General features: G+C 37.6%; 1 protein-coding gene and 1 long non-coding RNA gene across 5 annotated transcripts; both read left to right on the top strand.

The window, feature by feature from the left end:
• Positions 1-1,976: 1,976 nt before the first annotated feature.
• On the top strand, positions 1,977-12,711 carry LOC141623822 (protein EI24 homolog). Of its 4 annotated transcripts, none has more exons than XM_074439976.1 (12): positions 1,977-2,328; positions 2,454-2,519; positions 3,584-3,681; positions 4,293-4,345; positions 4,967-5,089; positions 7,569-7,632; positions 7,818-7,903; positions 7,994-8,076; positions 9,740-9,816; positions 10,675-10,790; positions 12,007-12,116; positions 12,351-12,711. In XM_074439976.1, exons 1-11 carry the CDS (start codon positions 2,277-2,279, stop codon positions 12,071-12,073), a joined length of 885 nt encoding a protein of 294 aa, XP_074296077.1. In that variant the 5' UTR covers positions 1,977-2,276; the 3' UTR covers positions 12,074-12,116; positions 12,351-12,711. The 4 variants fall into 4 exon arrangements, with proteins under 4 accessions (XP_074296077.1, XP_074296075.1, XP_074296076.1 ...); XM_074439974.1 differs by having other exon boundaries at positions 1,979-2,328; positions 3,531-3,681; positions 12,360-12,711; XM_074439975.1 differs by having other exon boundaries at positions 1,979-2,328; positions 2,454-2,515.
• A 254-nt stretch (positions 12,712-12,965) lies between these two features.
• LOC141623823 (uncharacterized) lies at positions 12,966-15,283 on the top strand. The gene is made up of 4 exons (XR_012533664.1): positions 12,966-13,365; positions 13,457-13,519; positions 14,223-14,283; positions 15,037-15,283. It is a non-coding gene; the product is annotated as an uncharacterized LOC141623823 (long non-coding RNA).
• Positions 15,284-16,244: the final 961 nt, after the last annotated feature.

Here is a 16,244-nt window from a genome sequence, read left to right on the forward strand (position 1 = left end):
TAATTTGTTTGACATTTTAGTTGTAAAACTTTGAATTTAATCCCCTTGTGCGAAGCTTATGTGGTGTGTAAACTCGGTTTTATTTTTAATAGACAATGGTTTGTGTTGTCCTTTGCATTGTTGAGTTTGGTTTTCTTTTTTGGCAAGGGAACGAAATGAGGACGAAGGGAAATTGTCCAGTGATAAAAAAAAATGAAACTGGAAGAACACGCCACATACAATGGCGGGTTTCAAGAGGAAGACACGTCATTACGTATGGCGTGTTTAGTATTTGGAATTTTATCAGCTACTGGAAAGGGTGTAAAAATTGGGCTGCTTAAACACGCCATTAGCTATGGCGTATTTTCTTCACAAGACACGCCATTTGGCGTGTTTCTTTTTCTTCTCTTGTTCAGCTACTGCTTTGGGTGGAATTTTGGACTGCCTAAACACGCCATATCTAATGGCGTGTTCTTTCAACTAAACACGCCAATACGTATGGCGTGTTTAAACCCCATACTGGCTCGTCAAAACCGAGCCTACGTGGACACCATTTCGATAAATATTTTCAAAACCGACCCAAAACGACAATTCTTTTATTTTTGAGCATTATTTCAAAAATGGACTCGGTAATACTTTGGGTATTTCGTATATGTTGGTCTCTCTAATACGAGTATTTTTTTTTGGGTTATTTAATGTGAATACTCTAGACTATTAGAGTACTTCTCAAAATACTCTATACTTTAAATTAACTAGGAATAGTACCAACTAATACACCCCTTCCCAACTAATGGAATTGCTCTATTTTTCACCTGATGCAGCAGGTAATTTGTTAGGCGGCCCTACTTTTTTTGGTTTATTAAGAGCATCATCATCTTATTCCCATTACATAGTTAATGGATACTAAAAAAAATTCCGCAATTAATTCTCAATCTCTTCTCTCTCTCTCTCTCTCTCTCATCCACTTATACTGCCTCTCTACCCTTCAAATTTCTTCCTTAAATAAAAGGGTCATCTTCTTTCTCATCAAACGCATCTGGTTCACAAACCTCAAATGAGGTATTTTGCATATATAATTATAAAGCGGTTTTGAGGAGAAAGGACGGCATGTTGCCATGTTGGAAACAATTTTTATGGTTGTCTTTGGCTTATAATTAGTACCTTTAATTAAGAGTTTAATTATTAATTTTCGTTCAAATTACTTAATTGTTCAACTAAGATGTTGGGTCTTTTAATGGGATTTGTCCACTGGTTTAGTATGGAGCCATGGAGGATGAGTTACATAATCAATAATGTCCAACATCAATAATGCCCACTTTATTTGATTGCACCATGCCCAACTTCTTTTCCTTGTTTCTATACCCCCATCCTTTTTTCGGCTCTTGCATATTTGCTTGGAAGCTGATGCGTCCAATGAAAATTATGGAAGTGATATGAATACTGAGTCAGTAGAAGAGAAAGGTGAATCTGGACGGGCCTAAGAGTTCGTCCAAGGCAAATTCTGGAAATGGAGTTGGCAAAATTTTTACAAGAAATAGTACCAATACCTTTAATTAATTGAAAGGTGATGAAATAAGGTGGAGATCTGATAAGAAAAGCAATCAAATTGAAAATTTAAGGAAGAAGAAAAGGTAAAGGAAAGGTTAAAGAGAAAGTAAAAGGGAAGTATGACTGAATATTAACTAGTAAAAAAGGTTTTATACAAGTAAGGTTTACCGGTCGAACAAGTAGCCCTTCCGTCTGTTCTATTATGTGAGTACGGGTGCATTAGTTGGTACTATTCCTAGTTAATTCAAAGTATGTACTTCCTCCATTCAACTCCACTCTACCTATTTCATTTTTGTACACTATTCACAATTGTGTATTCAATTTCGATTTTCTCTCGATACGTAAGTGGAAATATATTCATGTGGGATCTTGTTTGATTCGTCTTTACGAGTAAATTAAAAATATCTAACTTTTATAATTTTTGCAAATACGTAGCTAATGATATTTAGCGCGTAAAACACGCGTTGACAAACGTGAAAAAAAAAGTGGTAGAGTGGAGTTGAATGGAGGAATAGTATTTTAAGAAGGACTCTAATAGTTCATAATATTCACGTTAAATAACCTTTTTTTGTTGGTACGATCTAATACGAGTATTAGAAAGGTGGAAATAGTATTTATCAGAAAGAAGAGAGAGATTGCAGATTGGTGTTGGCGTGTTGATGTGTGTAAAATGGCAAGTAATAATGGAGGAGGAATATTGTTGAGAAGAATAGTCGAAAAATTGATAAAAGGATCTTCGTTATGGTTGTATGGTTTCAAGGAAGCATGCTCTCTCCACAAGCCCCTCATTTTGTGTTACAGGTTCTATTCATTTTTCATTACCTAATTTTCTTTCAATCGTTCATGCTTAATACGGATAGTCCCGTCTTAAATGAGAATTTGTGTTCATTCATATACTCAATACTACTGTTCAATGGATTTTACAGGTCCAGGGACCTCTTCATTCGGACTGCTCAATGCTTCCTCTTCAACGGATTCATTTTTCTCGGCAGGTAACAAACCCCTTTTTTTCTTTTCTGGCTTTCTACTGCTACCAATTACCAATTATAAAGTCTAGAAATTTGGGATAATTATTGTTGCAGTGATCGCCAATGATTGGACTGTGTTATGTTTTTAGTAGGGTTATATTCTGCTCAGGCATCGTCTGTTTCCGTCAACTATTGCTCAATTATTGCCCGTCTCTGGGATTTTACCCTTTACTTTTGCCAAAGTAATAAAAAAGTATTAGGAGCAGCGAGCCGTGTGGCGAGAAAGTGCTTGTTCGGTCCATACTTCTGTTTTTATGCTTATTTCAAAAGGCTTTCAAATCTATAAGTTCAGCTTAGCCATTTTACATCATTTGATCTTTCATTGTGGTGTTGCCTTGTTTTCTTTTTTTATTTATTAAAATTAAAAGGGTTTTTTTTGTCAAAAACTACCTTATATTTAGGGGTATTTGTAAAAAAACTACCTTATATTATTTTTCTTGTTTTAGACTACCTTTGTTTTCTCATTTTTTGGTCAAAAACTACCTACGCTGAAAATATGGCGAGTTTTGGTCGATTTAGTGACATTAACCTATCTCACATGACTTTCTTAACATCAAACAACAATGATCAACTGCGTCCAAACCAAAATTTAACTTTAGATAAGCAAAATTAATGAATTTCACATTTCAATAATAACTACAAACATCTACTAAAGTTTAGCGTAAGTACTTTATGACTTCCCAAAATCGGGCCTTAGTAAGATTAAAACATAAAAGAGTCATGTGAGATATGTTAAAGCCGGAAAATAGACCAAATATGTCTAGATTCTTAGGGTAGGTAGTTATTGACCAAAAATAAAGAAAACAAAGGTAGTTGAAAACAAAAAAAATAACATAAGGTAGTATTTTTACAAATACACCTAAATATAAGGTAGCTTTTGACAAAAAACCCAAATTAAAATCCAAGTTTTGGGACAGAGGGATTGTCTTCTGTGTCATTTACTTATAGTGAAGAATATTTCAATCTCTATTGCAGTGTATCTATAATGAAATCGTTTCTCATTCCGATGTTGCAATCAATATTGCCAGATGAGTGTCCACATATGATAGTTCAACAAGTATGGCAATGTGGAGCAATTCGTCAACTCTACTCAACTGAGCGTAGCTTTCTTGAAAATCTCATCTATGTGAGTGGTTGTATCTTATAAGATCATTCTGATGAAATTTTTTTGCAATATGCTAAACTATTAGTTGCTTTGTTGACATGAGTAATGAATCTATTTGATTAATGTATACATTGTCTTAAGCTTTAGTTTCACAAGAAGCTATACCACAGAACCAAGAACATGACATTTTGCTTGAATATATAGTATTTTTTTGCCTAGAAATTGGCAGGTAATAGAAGCAGTTGAATTCTCAAGAACTAGGAATGTTGTGCCTTTTTTGGGACTTGACATGTAGATGTAGCCATGTAGGTAGGAACAAGATGTGGTTTCTTAATAGTGAAGAAAAACGCAACAAGAAAACTGGGTAAAATAAACCATAGAAACACAGCATTAACTCTTTGCCATTCCTAACCTAGAAAAATATTGTTAGTAGATTCTAAGGTTAAGAGAAATGGTAAGGGGAGACTACAACCGAGTGGGCATTTTTTTTCCCACTTATTATACATGGACACATCTTCTACTCTAAATTAATAAGCTATTCTTATTTTATTTTGTTTATGTGACTTTTGTCTGCTACACAATTTTGCTTATTTGAAGCTACTGAGTTTGATATTTCCACCCCATTGTTTCAGTTATGCTGGTTCTTTCCGGTCTACGTATTCAGCTTTGTTCTCAGTACTATATGGTGAGTTTTAATTTGATCATTTTAGCCATCTGATTAGTGTACTGTGTACTCTAGATTTATGGCGGGGACATTTTGAAATATATACTATTAGTTGATATTGTGAAACAAAGTCACTTAATTTAATGTGCATATTTCTGTCCTATTAAGTTGAGGTAAAGATGATGAACTGTTCCTGTATTCTTTAATTTTTTGTTCGCTTTCCATGGTTTGGAATTATAGAAATCTACTGATGTGCTTTGGGCGATATTTAGATGTAATGACTCCTTATCCACCGCCTCTCTCGCCCTCGTCCTCTCACTCTCCCCCATTTGCTAAATGTTGTTGGGTGGGTCGGTGAGTCCATAACTCCATACCATCTGTATATATAGTTAGTCACTTACAGGATCAATATTTTTTTTTATATCATGTAGAGGACTTGTATGTTACATTTCCTATCTATTATTACAGTTTAGTCTAGGGATGACTGAAGTCCTGGACAGGAATAGATGTAAACTTTTTTTGTGAAAGATAAAAGCCCAAAAACTGTAGAAGCGATTTACTGGTTCCAATACTGTCAGAAAAACAACAGTTTCTTTTTACGTTATAGTTATAAGGCTGCTTAACCTTATATGTGTATTGTAGGTACAATGATATAGCTCGACATGGGTTCGTTGCTATGGGGAAGTATAAGGCTTCAGCACCAAAAGGCACAGGTGGAAAGGATGCACCAACTTCTGCTTCAGATAAGCCTGGTGGCTTTGGAGGGTAAAATTTTGTGTTTTATTTATAAGCTTTTTTTAAACAAAAATATATGATCTATTGAATTGGTTCGACTATATATATTCAGTTAGAAAGTTCTTACATTCACAATATTAAGTCAGGGATAATTTGTTCGACCTGTCAAAAGTCAAAACATGACTCCTCAAAAACCTTTGTTTTTTTTTTCTAAGTTAGGTTAGAATTTGTTGACCTAGAAGTTAGGAGTTAAACGCTACGATGACTGTAAATTCTAATTAAGTTATGCAATTTGTGTATCTTAGAATGAAAAATTGAATTTGATATTAGAGAATTTTTTTTTGCACGAAGTATCAGACTATTTGGTAATTTTTTTGTTTTTTGTTTTTTTTTTGGTCGTATTGTTATGAAATTCCTATAGATTGATTGGAGGTTCTAACTATCCTATGACAAGGGAAGGGATTCAAGGGTCGTGAAACAATGTTTTTTCATAATTTGAATGGGGCAAATGTTGTGTAGGTTGCATTCTACGTCGCGCCTGTCAGCGATAAGATGTGGAAGCCTCATCTATGGTCGTTTATGTATGTTAGACTTAGAATATCCCTTTGTTTAGATACAATATTAGGAGGGGAGGCGGAGGGGAGGGAGAATGGAGTAAGTTTTCTTCAAATTCTTTCGTATGTTGAAGGATTTTAATTTGCCTTGTAAGACGGGAATTGGATCCTTCCATTTCCCTTCCCTCCTACCCAAATTCCCATCTAAACAATGGAAATTGTGACTTATTGGTTGGAGGATTCAAGGATGACAAAATGAATGGATTGTAAGCGCCAAGGAAGACAAAAAAATTTTCATGAAGGTGACTGAAGGTAATAGATTACTTGGAATTCTATAAATGACATCGAAAAGGATTGAGTGGAGGGAGAAAATTTATGTAAAAAGATTAAGCTAATCGATTGAATTACGGCGAAATGAAGCTGTTGTAGGGCTGAGAAAGACCTCCGTAAAATGATAAAAACTTGATAAGGGTAGCTGAGAGTTCATACAAATCTACTTGGTAGTGAAATACACTCGTCCTGATTTAACATTGACTTTGATTGGGAAAATTTTCCTGGGCTTGCTGCTCTTGTGGTAAAATAGTCTTGTCAAGTTAGTTGACACGGCAACTGTGACTGGTACCAATACTCAAAAGTCAAAACTATGAGTCCAATACAGTGTTCTCTTGCTTATGTTTGGGAACATCGTGGTTTGTGGCCATGTTGTAATGAGAATCGGTAATCCTGTCAAAGCTATATGTTCACTTCCACCACTGTTTGTTGTTTGGCCATGGCTGATTAACAGTTGTGGCTTGTCTCTTTTCGGTACTTTGTAATTTTTATATACTAAAAGTGTATGTGGTCAATGCCAATAAATATCTGGTCTACTCCATGAAGTGCACCTAAACCTTGGGAAATAGACTATTACACTCAATAAAGGGTAGAGAGTATCTACCATAGGACTTAAGAGTGACCCATTCAGTTAGATTCACTAAATTTGTGTATGAAACAATAATTAAGGCGGTGGAAAGTAGGAAGGATAAAAATGGCAATTGGCCATATGGTAAGGCAGGTGGATGCGTGAATATAGCGAACCCACTTGCTATTGTAAAGGTGTTTTTGTCTTTTCTTTATAAATTTCTATTATAATAGGAAACATAGGGAATTGTTTATAATTGACCAAAAAGGAAAATGTGGTGAATTCAACCGAATGGTTGGACTACTCTTGAATTATTTTCTTTATAAGTTTCTTAAGGTTTCACTTGTTCCCCTTTGGTGACATGAGATTTGAGATATTTTCGACTTTGGTGACCTAAAGTGTGATATCACATTTTTTGTTCTTGCAAAATTATGCTGGAAATGGTCACAACTTATATAAGATGAAATTTAACTATACTCCCTCCCAGTCACTATAATGTTCCCTCTTTCCTGAAACGGATTATTCGACTAATGTTTCCATTTCTATTTTTAGAAACTTTTACTCTTATTTTATTCATTCCTCTCTCCTATCACCAAACCCCACACAACTCTTTTACTCCTATTTTTTTTATTACTTTCCTTTATGTTTTGCCCCCACAATTCTTTATTTAACTACTAATAATTCATCCCTCTCTCCTATCATCAACCCACACAACTCTTTTACTCTTATTTTAATACTTTTCCTTAAGTATTGTGCACATATCAAATAAGAACAATATAGTGACTGGGAGGGAGTATAACTTAGGTCACCAAAGCGAAAAATTTTGAAACCTCAGGATACCAAAGTGGGAGATAGCTCAATTATCAGGTCACCAAAGTGACATTAGTCAACCCAAAGGTAACAAAGTGGAATTAACCTAAACTCTTAAGTTTTCAAAAGTGGAAATTTTCCTTTATTTTAATAGTCTCAGTGCTGATAACAAAGCTACTTTGATGTTAGTTAGTGGTATCAGTGTTTTCTTACTGCAAAATCCTTTTTTATTGATATTTACCTCCAGGGTCATGATTGGAATAGGGGAGCAAAGTTACTCACTACTCCTTCTGAGCTTTTTTCTCCTGGAGGTGAGATTATTACCGTGACTTGTTGACATCTCACTTCTCATTGTTTTTCTGCTGCTTTTATGTATTTTTTATTTTTTTTGGCTTAGAAGAAGTTATCTCTATCTAAGCAGATGCTGGCCTCTTCTTAAAACGACAAGTTTTCCAGCTGACTTAATTTTGCATTTACTGTTCTGAAAACATTTCAGGCTTGTGCTGCGGGTTTCATACCCTACATTGGGCGAGCTATTAAATTCTTGCTTCTTTGTTGGATGTATGGATATTACAGTTTTGAGTATGTTTTCACACCTCTTCTACATTTCCAATTTTCCATGGCTCTAGGATTAACATTTGGTTTTCACCGTCAAGAAATGTTACACTGCAGATATAAATGGAATCTTTCTGAGGTGACTCTTGACAGGAGGCTGGATTTTTTTGAAACTAATTGGGCATTTTTTGCTGGTTTTGGTATGTCCACTTTCAATCATAGTGTCAATTTTTGCGTACTTTGTGCGTATCTCTATTTGACTGACATTTTGCTTTTCTGCTTCTCAAAGTTATTTGCTTCTTTAATGGTTTTCTGCTTCTCAAAGTTACTTGCTTCTTTAATGCTTTTCTGCTTCTCAACGTTACTTGCTTCTTTAAGGTTTCCGGATAAGAAAAGGCGGTCAATTTTTAACTCTTCTTTCACCGCCTTCTTGAAAGGAGCTATAGCTTGATATAAGTAGGGGGTAGATATAGCTTTCTGGAGAAGGCGTTTATATGTTTTGCTCGTTCAAACTCAAGGGTGACCAATTTTATAATCTCTAACCTGAGAACCGTTTTCTCTCACTCTGCAGTCTTCGTTTTCTTCTCCTTTTCCGCTTCCAATGCTCTTATATCTCCACCGCCAATGCTCCCATCCCTTATCAACACTTCATGTAATTAAGACCTGAAGAGTACATCTCCATAAGTTTTGTGTAAACATTGTTGGCAGAGTGGGGATTAGAGAAGATATGGCTGTGACTGATATTTGAGATGGGGAGAATCGAGAAATGAATGTATTTGAGATGGGGTAGGAGGCGGATGTCAGGGATGTTTGGCTGTGTAGCGGGAGGAGCAGGAAGGGTTTGTGGTGGAGGAGATAAGTGAATTTTGAATTAAGTGAGATGGGGCAGGACCAATAATGGTTGAGGGGATTGGCTGATGATGTTGGAATGGGCTGGCTGAGGGTGTCAGCTGGAGTTAGATGGTGGATTGGTGGCAGATGTGAGTGAGGGCTTGTTATTTGTTGGATAGTCAAGTTTGAAGAAATGAGTTTAAGAAGAAAGAAGGAGGAGGGTTAGTAGTTCGATAATTTGGTGGGAAAAATCATCAATAAGTGGTTGACAAATAGCTCTTCACTTTTGAAATCAAACCTTTTCACTCCAAGCATCCCTCCCCTAAAAGCTTGTTCCCAAATAATTGAAGGAGAAAATTTGAGATCTTAGACTACTGTTTGAGGCCAAAATATTATTTGGCAAAATGGAGAAAATATTTCCATGCAATCATCCTGAGTGTAATTACTATGCTGGCCTTCATATAGGTTCAATCTCGGCTCTTATGTTTATGCTTTAGTAGGTAGTAGAACCGTCTCTTCCCTTTTAGCATTGTGTAGTAAACCTTTTGGGGGGTATGTTGAGGTTAGGGTGTGGGGATTATTGTTAACTCAGTCTAGCATACGGTCTGCCGTCAGTATGGTATTTTCGTATCATTGTGAAAAGAGCATTAATGATTTGCATCTATTGAAAATGAAACTCAGAAGGGTTGAAAAGTAGATGACCAATTCTTCTGTTTCAACGTGTAATGAACATGTTCTTTTCTTTTACTTGTTTGAACTGTTGTCCATGCGAATTGCAATTTTCTTCCTTAAAGCTTTCATATGCCTAATCCTGAAAGCTTACAAGTTTCTATGATAAACCTCTATTTATTGGGTTAGAGCTAGGTGACATGGTGAATTGGTGATATCACATATTCTTGGAGGCGTGGTTCATCAGTATCACAAATGCTATTGGACTATTCAGAAGCCCATTTGTTAAATACTTTTTTTTTTTTTGTTTCTTAGACTTCAATTTCTGATTGTTAATCGTTTATGGCTTGTTGTGTTTTTAAGGAACTCCATGTGCATTGGCCATTTTCTCATTCCCCACTCTGGAGAGCTCGGCGGTCATGGCAACACTTTTTCCTTTGGTATGCCTTTACTTTCCGCTAATCCTTATATTGGGATTTATTCTTTTTCCAAGCTATGTATTCCTTGTAGATACTAGATAGCATGTCCTGAATAATGCGTTACTTAGATACAGCAATGTGGTTTAGCATGATGCGTTGAGGCAGCATTAAGAGCGGCTAAAACTTTGTTAAGTTTGATTGTACGAGACTGACTTATGTTAGATTTAAGGGGAAGAACAAGTCCCAACGCCCTTTGTTCAGCCAGGCACCGGAGCATCAAATAAAGTGTGAACATTCAACCAAAAGCGTTTTAAGGATTGCCAATAGCTAAGCATTGTGGCAATCACCGTTCCAGCTACGACTGGCTGGCGTACAACCTACGGGATTCTTAGCCAAAATAAAGAAAAAAGGATACCTGGCCCAGAATTCTTATTATCTACGTCTAGACAAACTCAACTTGTCTATGACTTTCCATAATCATTCTTCCTTCCATCTTTGCTCCTTGATATAATTTCCATTGTCAGTGGAGGCATAGACCCACTATCCTTTGGTTGTAACTTGTAAATAAGTTGGAATTAGGCAAAATTGTTGGGTAAAATGATGTGCTTCTTTGTACTGTGTAGTAGCAGTCATTACAGTAATTCTCTTTGCATGGACCCATCAAGTGATCCAGACCCCCCCTCCCCCTCTTACTCTGCCATTTGTACGAGCCTTGACGTCTTTGAGGCATTGGGGTAATGTTTTTTTTTAAATCATTGTTAAACATATTTTAGCACTGGAGGCGCTGTGCGTAGCTCTGGTAGCCTTCGCTTTGAAAACAGCAAATCAAAATAATGAAACTGACTTCATATCTATATCTCACATACTTTCTTTATCTAGTTTGTTTTGACAGCAACTGGATCAGATGCTGATCATCTTATACGGTCTCCAAGGAAGCAGTGGCTTGGTGCAGGATTGGCTAGAGTTCCTATATTTTGTGCTGCTGATACTCTCTCGTAAACTCCACTTTTTATATGTTAATTTTTTTGCCATGCTCAGCTATATTTATTTATCTTACCTAACTGGATGCTTAGAATTTGAAATGTGTCCATTAAAGAAAAATAACATAAAATGTGAGGCTGGTTGGCAGGGAAGTTCTTGTTCATTGGAGCTGGTTCTAGATATATTCGGCGTTTACAACTTTGAACCGGCTTAGGACTTTACTATTTTTAATAAACTGTCTCCATTAAAGAAAAATAAAATTAAATGTGAGGCTTCCGGGGATGGGAGTTCTTGTTCATTGGAGCTGGTTCTTGATATACTGGGTTAACCACTTACTATTTTTGATAAACTGTAGGCATAGAGGGTTCCATTTGTTTTTTCGTTAAAGCCAAAAGAACAACGAATCATTGGCTCTGTGCTTGTACCATATATTGACGTTTATAAATATTGAATTCCTCAAAAATTCCAGATTGAAATGGTTAGTTTTTGAGAGTGCTTGATTGTTCCCTTTGTTTTTGAGACCTTAGGTCTTGTTTGGATAGAAGGATTTGGAAGGAAAGGGAGGGGAGGGATTTGGAGGGGAGGGAAAATGGATCCCACATTTCCCTCCAAGGCAAATTGTTTCCCCTCCAACATAGGAAAGATTTAGGGTGTGTTTGGATAGCAAAAGTGGAGGGAAAGGGAGGTGAGGGAGGAGGGGGGAAGAGAAAGGGGGGTAAGGGAAGGGAAGGGCAAATGGGATGTGGGTGGGGGGGTGGGGGGGGGGGGGGTGTTTGTAGGGATCCATTTTCCCTCCTCCAAGTCAAATCAAAACAAGGCCGAAGGGCTTGTTTGGATGGTAGGTTTTGGAGGGAAAAGAAGGGGAGGGGAAGGGAGGAATACAAAATTCTTTGTTTGGATAACATGTGGGGTCGGAGGGAAATGGAGGGATCTATTTTCCCTCCTCCAAGGCAAATGAAAATCTCTCCACCATAGGAATGATTTGGAGGGAAATCATTTGTAAAATAAGACGGGGTTATAACAATATTCCTAGGATTGGGGTTATTTTCTTGAGTCAAGTGAAAGTAACACTTCTCCATGTAACAAATGGACAACATTCCATCTATTCATTATATTCTACAAGCTGCCAATTCGTGATCAGGCTGAATGTTTTCAAATTATAAATCTTTGCAACAAAAAAAGCTTTTACTATGGAGTAATTGTGTAATAATTCGGATATCTATCTTGTAGGATGAAGGTCTTGTCTTTTCTCCCGTTTAGACAGGAGCAGCAGGAAGCAGTAGATAAGGCACTCTAAGAATTACTCAGAATGTATAGAACCAATTCCGAGCATGACTTGTGTAAGTTTGTTTTGCATTTTTGCGAGTCTTTGTTAAATTGTGGCTGTAGCCTCTAGGTGATGGTGTCCCATTCAGTTATTGGAGGTAGTTATCCGTGATTCCTTGTATCCTTTTCCTTCATATTGTCTCTCCATATTCCTTTTACACCTCTCGCCCATTGGGGAAGGAAACGACAATTTTTTTCCCGTTACTGATAAACTTTGCTTAACTAATTTTGCCACCTGCATTGGGCAGGTTTGACAGTTCAGGTGCTGGATACGCTTGCATTTTCTGGAAACTCAATCTTTGGAATGCCCGGAGATGTGAAGTTGAAGTGGAAATGATGCCAGGAAACAATGTGGAGAAGAACGGTCCGAAACATATTATGTTGGTTCATTTATTATTATTATTATTATTATTATTATTATTATTATTATTATTATTGGTGCGACATTTATGGGTCTTTCTCCCTTCCAAAGTGAAGATCTGAATTGCAAAAATCCATGTAAATATTGTTGGAATATGATTGGAGTTAAAAATCTCTAATATCTCAAGGGGGTAAAATATTATTTTACGGCTGGCCATTACTTTTTCATATACAAAGCCGACTCTTCCATATAGAAGTATCACTCGCAATTACTTTTTCACGTACGGATTTTACTCTTTCACACTCTCTCCGTCCCGGTTAGGGATGGCAATGGGTCGGGTATGGGTCGGGTTTAGTAAGTCCGGACTCGGATCTCATACCTTGGACCCGTACCCGACCTAGACCCTACAGGGTCCAAAATTATCCGACCCATACCCAACGGGTCCGGGTCTGAGTCGGGTCTACCCACGGGTCTAGTGTAACACCCGCGAAATTTCCTTTTTGACATTTATAATCTAATTAGCTATTTTATTATTCTATTTATATTTTAAACCTTTTTTTTTTACACAAATGTTGATTTATATTTATAATAATAATAATAACCGTCTTCGGTGTGTAGTTAGCTTCGGGTCGTGTTTTTAGCGAGAATAGACTCAATTTAAACTTTTGGGCCTAGTGTGACTAGTGGGCTTTCTTTCCTACCCTTTCCTTTTCTCTATATACACCACCAACCTTCATATCTCCTTCTTCCTTACTCCAAATTTCTGAAAACTATTCAACAAATACCACCATTGAAGCTCCTTCCTCATCAAAACCTAGATCTAGCATATCTCCTTCAAATCTCCTTCAATCTTCACCATTTTCGCACCATCACCTTCCTCTCCTCGTCCTCCATCTTTCTAGGTAAGAAAGTTCTAGCCTTTTGCATCTTTTAGAAAATCCATCTTTTTGTGAGATGAGTTTTCTCACCCTTTTTACCTTAAACTTGTTCTAGGATGAAGCTTTAGCATTCTGGGGTGATATTGAGTCGGAATCATGTCCTTTGATGAGCTAAAAGGTAACGGTGATAGGTTACTCGACATTATGTCAATTTGGGCGTTTATATGTTATAGTTTGTTCACATGTATGTTAAAGTTTGATTATTTACATGTTTTTACTTGTTTGTTGTTGAATGAGTTTTGTGTGGAATCCTGTAATACCTCGTATTTATTTAAGTATAACTAGACCGAATCGAGAACCCACTCGGCCGAGTGCAGCTCTACTCGACCGAGTGATCCAATACAGTTGGCTGGGAAGCCTAGAAAGTCGGTCACTCGACCGAGTGACCATCCACTCGACCGAGTGGTACCTCCACTCGATCGAGTGGGCTTCCACTCGACCGAGTGCCGGTCGAGTGAGTTTTACACGGAAAATGTTTGGTGAAATGTCGCTTTCACAACCCTATCTTTTCAGATTTCCTACAGCAAAACCCTCCTCATTCACTATTCACCACTCTCTAAACTCCACCAACTTCTCTCTAAACTCTCCACACTCAAATCCTCTCAAAACCCTAAGTTTCCATAGAAGAGTTCTTGCCTCCTTAGCCTTTCTCCTTTATTGTAAGTGGATCTACACTTCTTCTTCTCTTCTTTCTTGTCTTAACAACTTTATTTAGTTAGTGAGTTACTCCTTACTTAATTATGTTGTAAGAATTCAAGGAGTTTAGTTAGTATGTTGTTATAATAGATTGTAGTGTTAATTATAATAACTAATATGTGTAGGAAGCTTCATTGAGGAGCATTTCTAGGGATTAGCTTGTGGAATTGTGAAGATAAGCTCAAGGTAGGGTTTCCCTACTTAGCTATGGTGTTATGAGTGTTTAATTGTGCATTTAATATCATTAATTACATTTATCTCATAATAGTTGCATTATAACATGTGTTGGATAATTAGGGTTTGGTACATATTGTGGTCTCATAATGATTTTGGGAAGAATGAGTATGGTGAATGACTCATAATTATCTTTCATTAATTATCTTGCACTATAACATGTTAATAAGCAATTAAAAGAAGAGAAAATGAATTAATGAAGTTATGAGCATGAATTGATTGTTGTATGAATTTAATGGCATGCTTGCTTGGTTGATTGTTCTTGTTGTTGGTGAATTGTTGACATTGGAGATTGTTGGAGGGTGTTGGTGGTGGTTTTGGAGACGGAAGGCGGTGGGGAAACCGTCTTCCGCTCAAGTCTCCCTTGGAGCATCCCAATCCAAGGGAATGTGCACATTAGTACTTGGGTTATGGAGGGACTCATGTGGTGAGACATGTTGTCTGGCAGGGGACTCGAGCCGCAATCGGGCCCGATACCACGGACGTGTTCCGAGTACCTTAGTGGTTTTGGTGACGTCGTGGGCGTTTCCCGGTCACGGTTGGAGGAGATGAGTTTGGTGGATGTTTGTCATGTTACATACCTCATCAAATTAGTAAGTTAGTTGCATCTCTTGTTTATTATTGAACATTCATATCATTGGCTAACACTTGGGTTTGAATGTCTGCGATGAACCATATGGTGATTTTCGCCCATATGGGGAGCAGTGTCGACAGGTATATGTGTTGAGTAGCGGGCTTGGGAGCGGTCTACCTCGTTGTCGTCATTTGTTCTTATCTAGTTTTTGACATTTAGACTCCATTCGATTTGGTTGTATTAATGGGATGATTTTGATATCCCTCACTTGTGATCACTTAACTCTACAACTTAACTATTTATGTTATCTAAATTACTTCTTTACTTGTTGTTCGCACTACACTCTTGGGAAACCAAGGCTTGTGATACCTCCATATGTTGGGAATTGCCTAGAGGAAGGGTCCCGACCTATGGGGTGGTTACAAAGTGGTATCAGAGCGACGGTTTTGGAGCCTAACCAATGAACTAGGGTGAGTCAATTTAAAATGAACCCGGTTTGAGTTTTAGAGGGTTTGTGACAAGCTTGGGAGACGTCTCAAGGTTGAGTACTTGCCCTCTTAACTTGAGTCGGTCACTACGCGTGGGTAATAAGACGTGTTTGGTGCATATGATTGTTGCATACTTCTTGCTTGATGTTGTGAAATTTAGTATGCTTGGTGATGTCCTAATGATAATATGCTCAATGATGGTAGACTTTTTAGAAAGATATGTGGGATGTATAATAGTAAGTATACGTGTTAAGTACCGTCATACGTGTGTCATATGTGGTGCATATGTCTATATTCTCTGCCGTGCTTGCGTATAGGAACATGTGAATAGGGTTATATGTGGACTTGTGTGAGTTAGGATGAGTAGATGACCCTTATTTAGTGTACTCGGCCAAGTGAAGAGAGGAACTCGGTCGACTAGAAAGCACTCGACCGAGTGCCCCTCCCACTCGACCGAGTGGATGCCATTCCAGAATCAAAAGAGCTCCTGTAAGTTGCCACACTCGACCGAGTGAAGGTCTCACTCGACCGAGTATTATGGCCACTCGACCGAGTGGATTATGGGAGAATTATGGAAACCTTCTGATTGTTGTGGCACTCGACCGAGTGAAGGATTCACTCGACCGAGTGTATCGCACTCGACCGAGCTGTGAGACCACTCGATCGAGTGGACCCCTGGGGATTTTGGGAAACCTTCTGATTGTTGAGGGCTTGCTACTCGACCGAGTGACTTCCCTCACTCGACCGAGTGGACCTGTATTGTGGTCAATACCCATTGGCTCGTGTTTTGAGATATGTATTGACGTTTCTTATACTTGAAGAGACATTGTGCCAAAACCCCGTGCAAGGAC

The sequence above is a fragment of the Silene latifolia genome, chromosome X, assembly GCF_048544455.1.
Source record: "Silene latifolia isolate original U9 population chromosome X, ASM4854445v1, whole genome shotgun sequence".
Lineage (NCBI taxonomy): Eukaryota > Viridiplantae > Streptophyta > Magnoliopsida > Caryophyllales > Caryophyllaceae > Silene > Silene latifolia.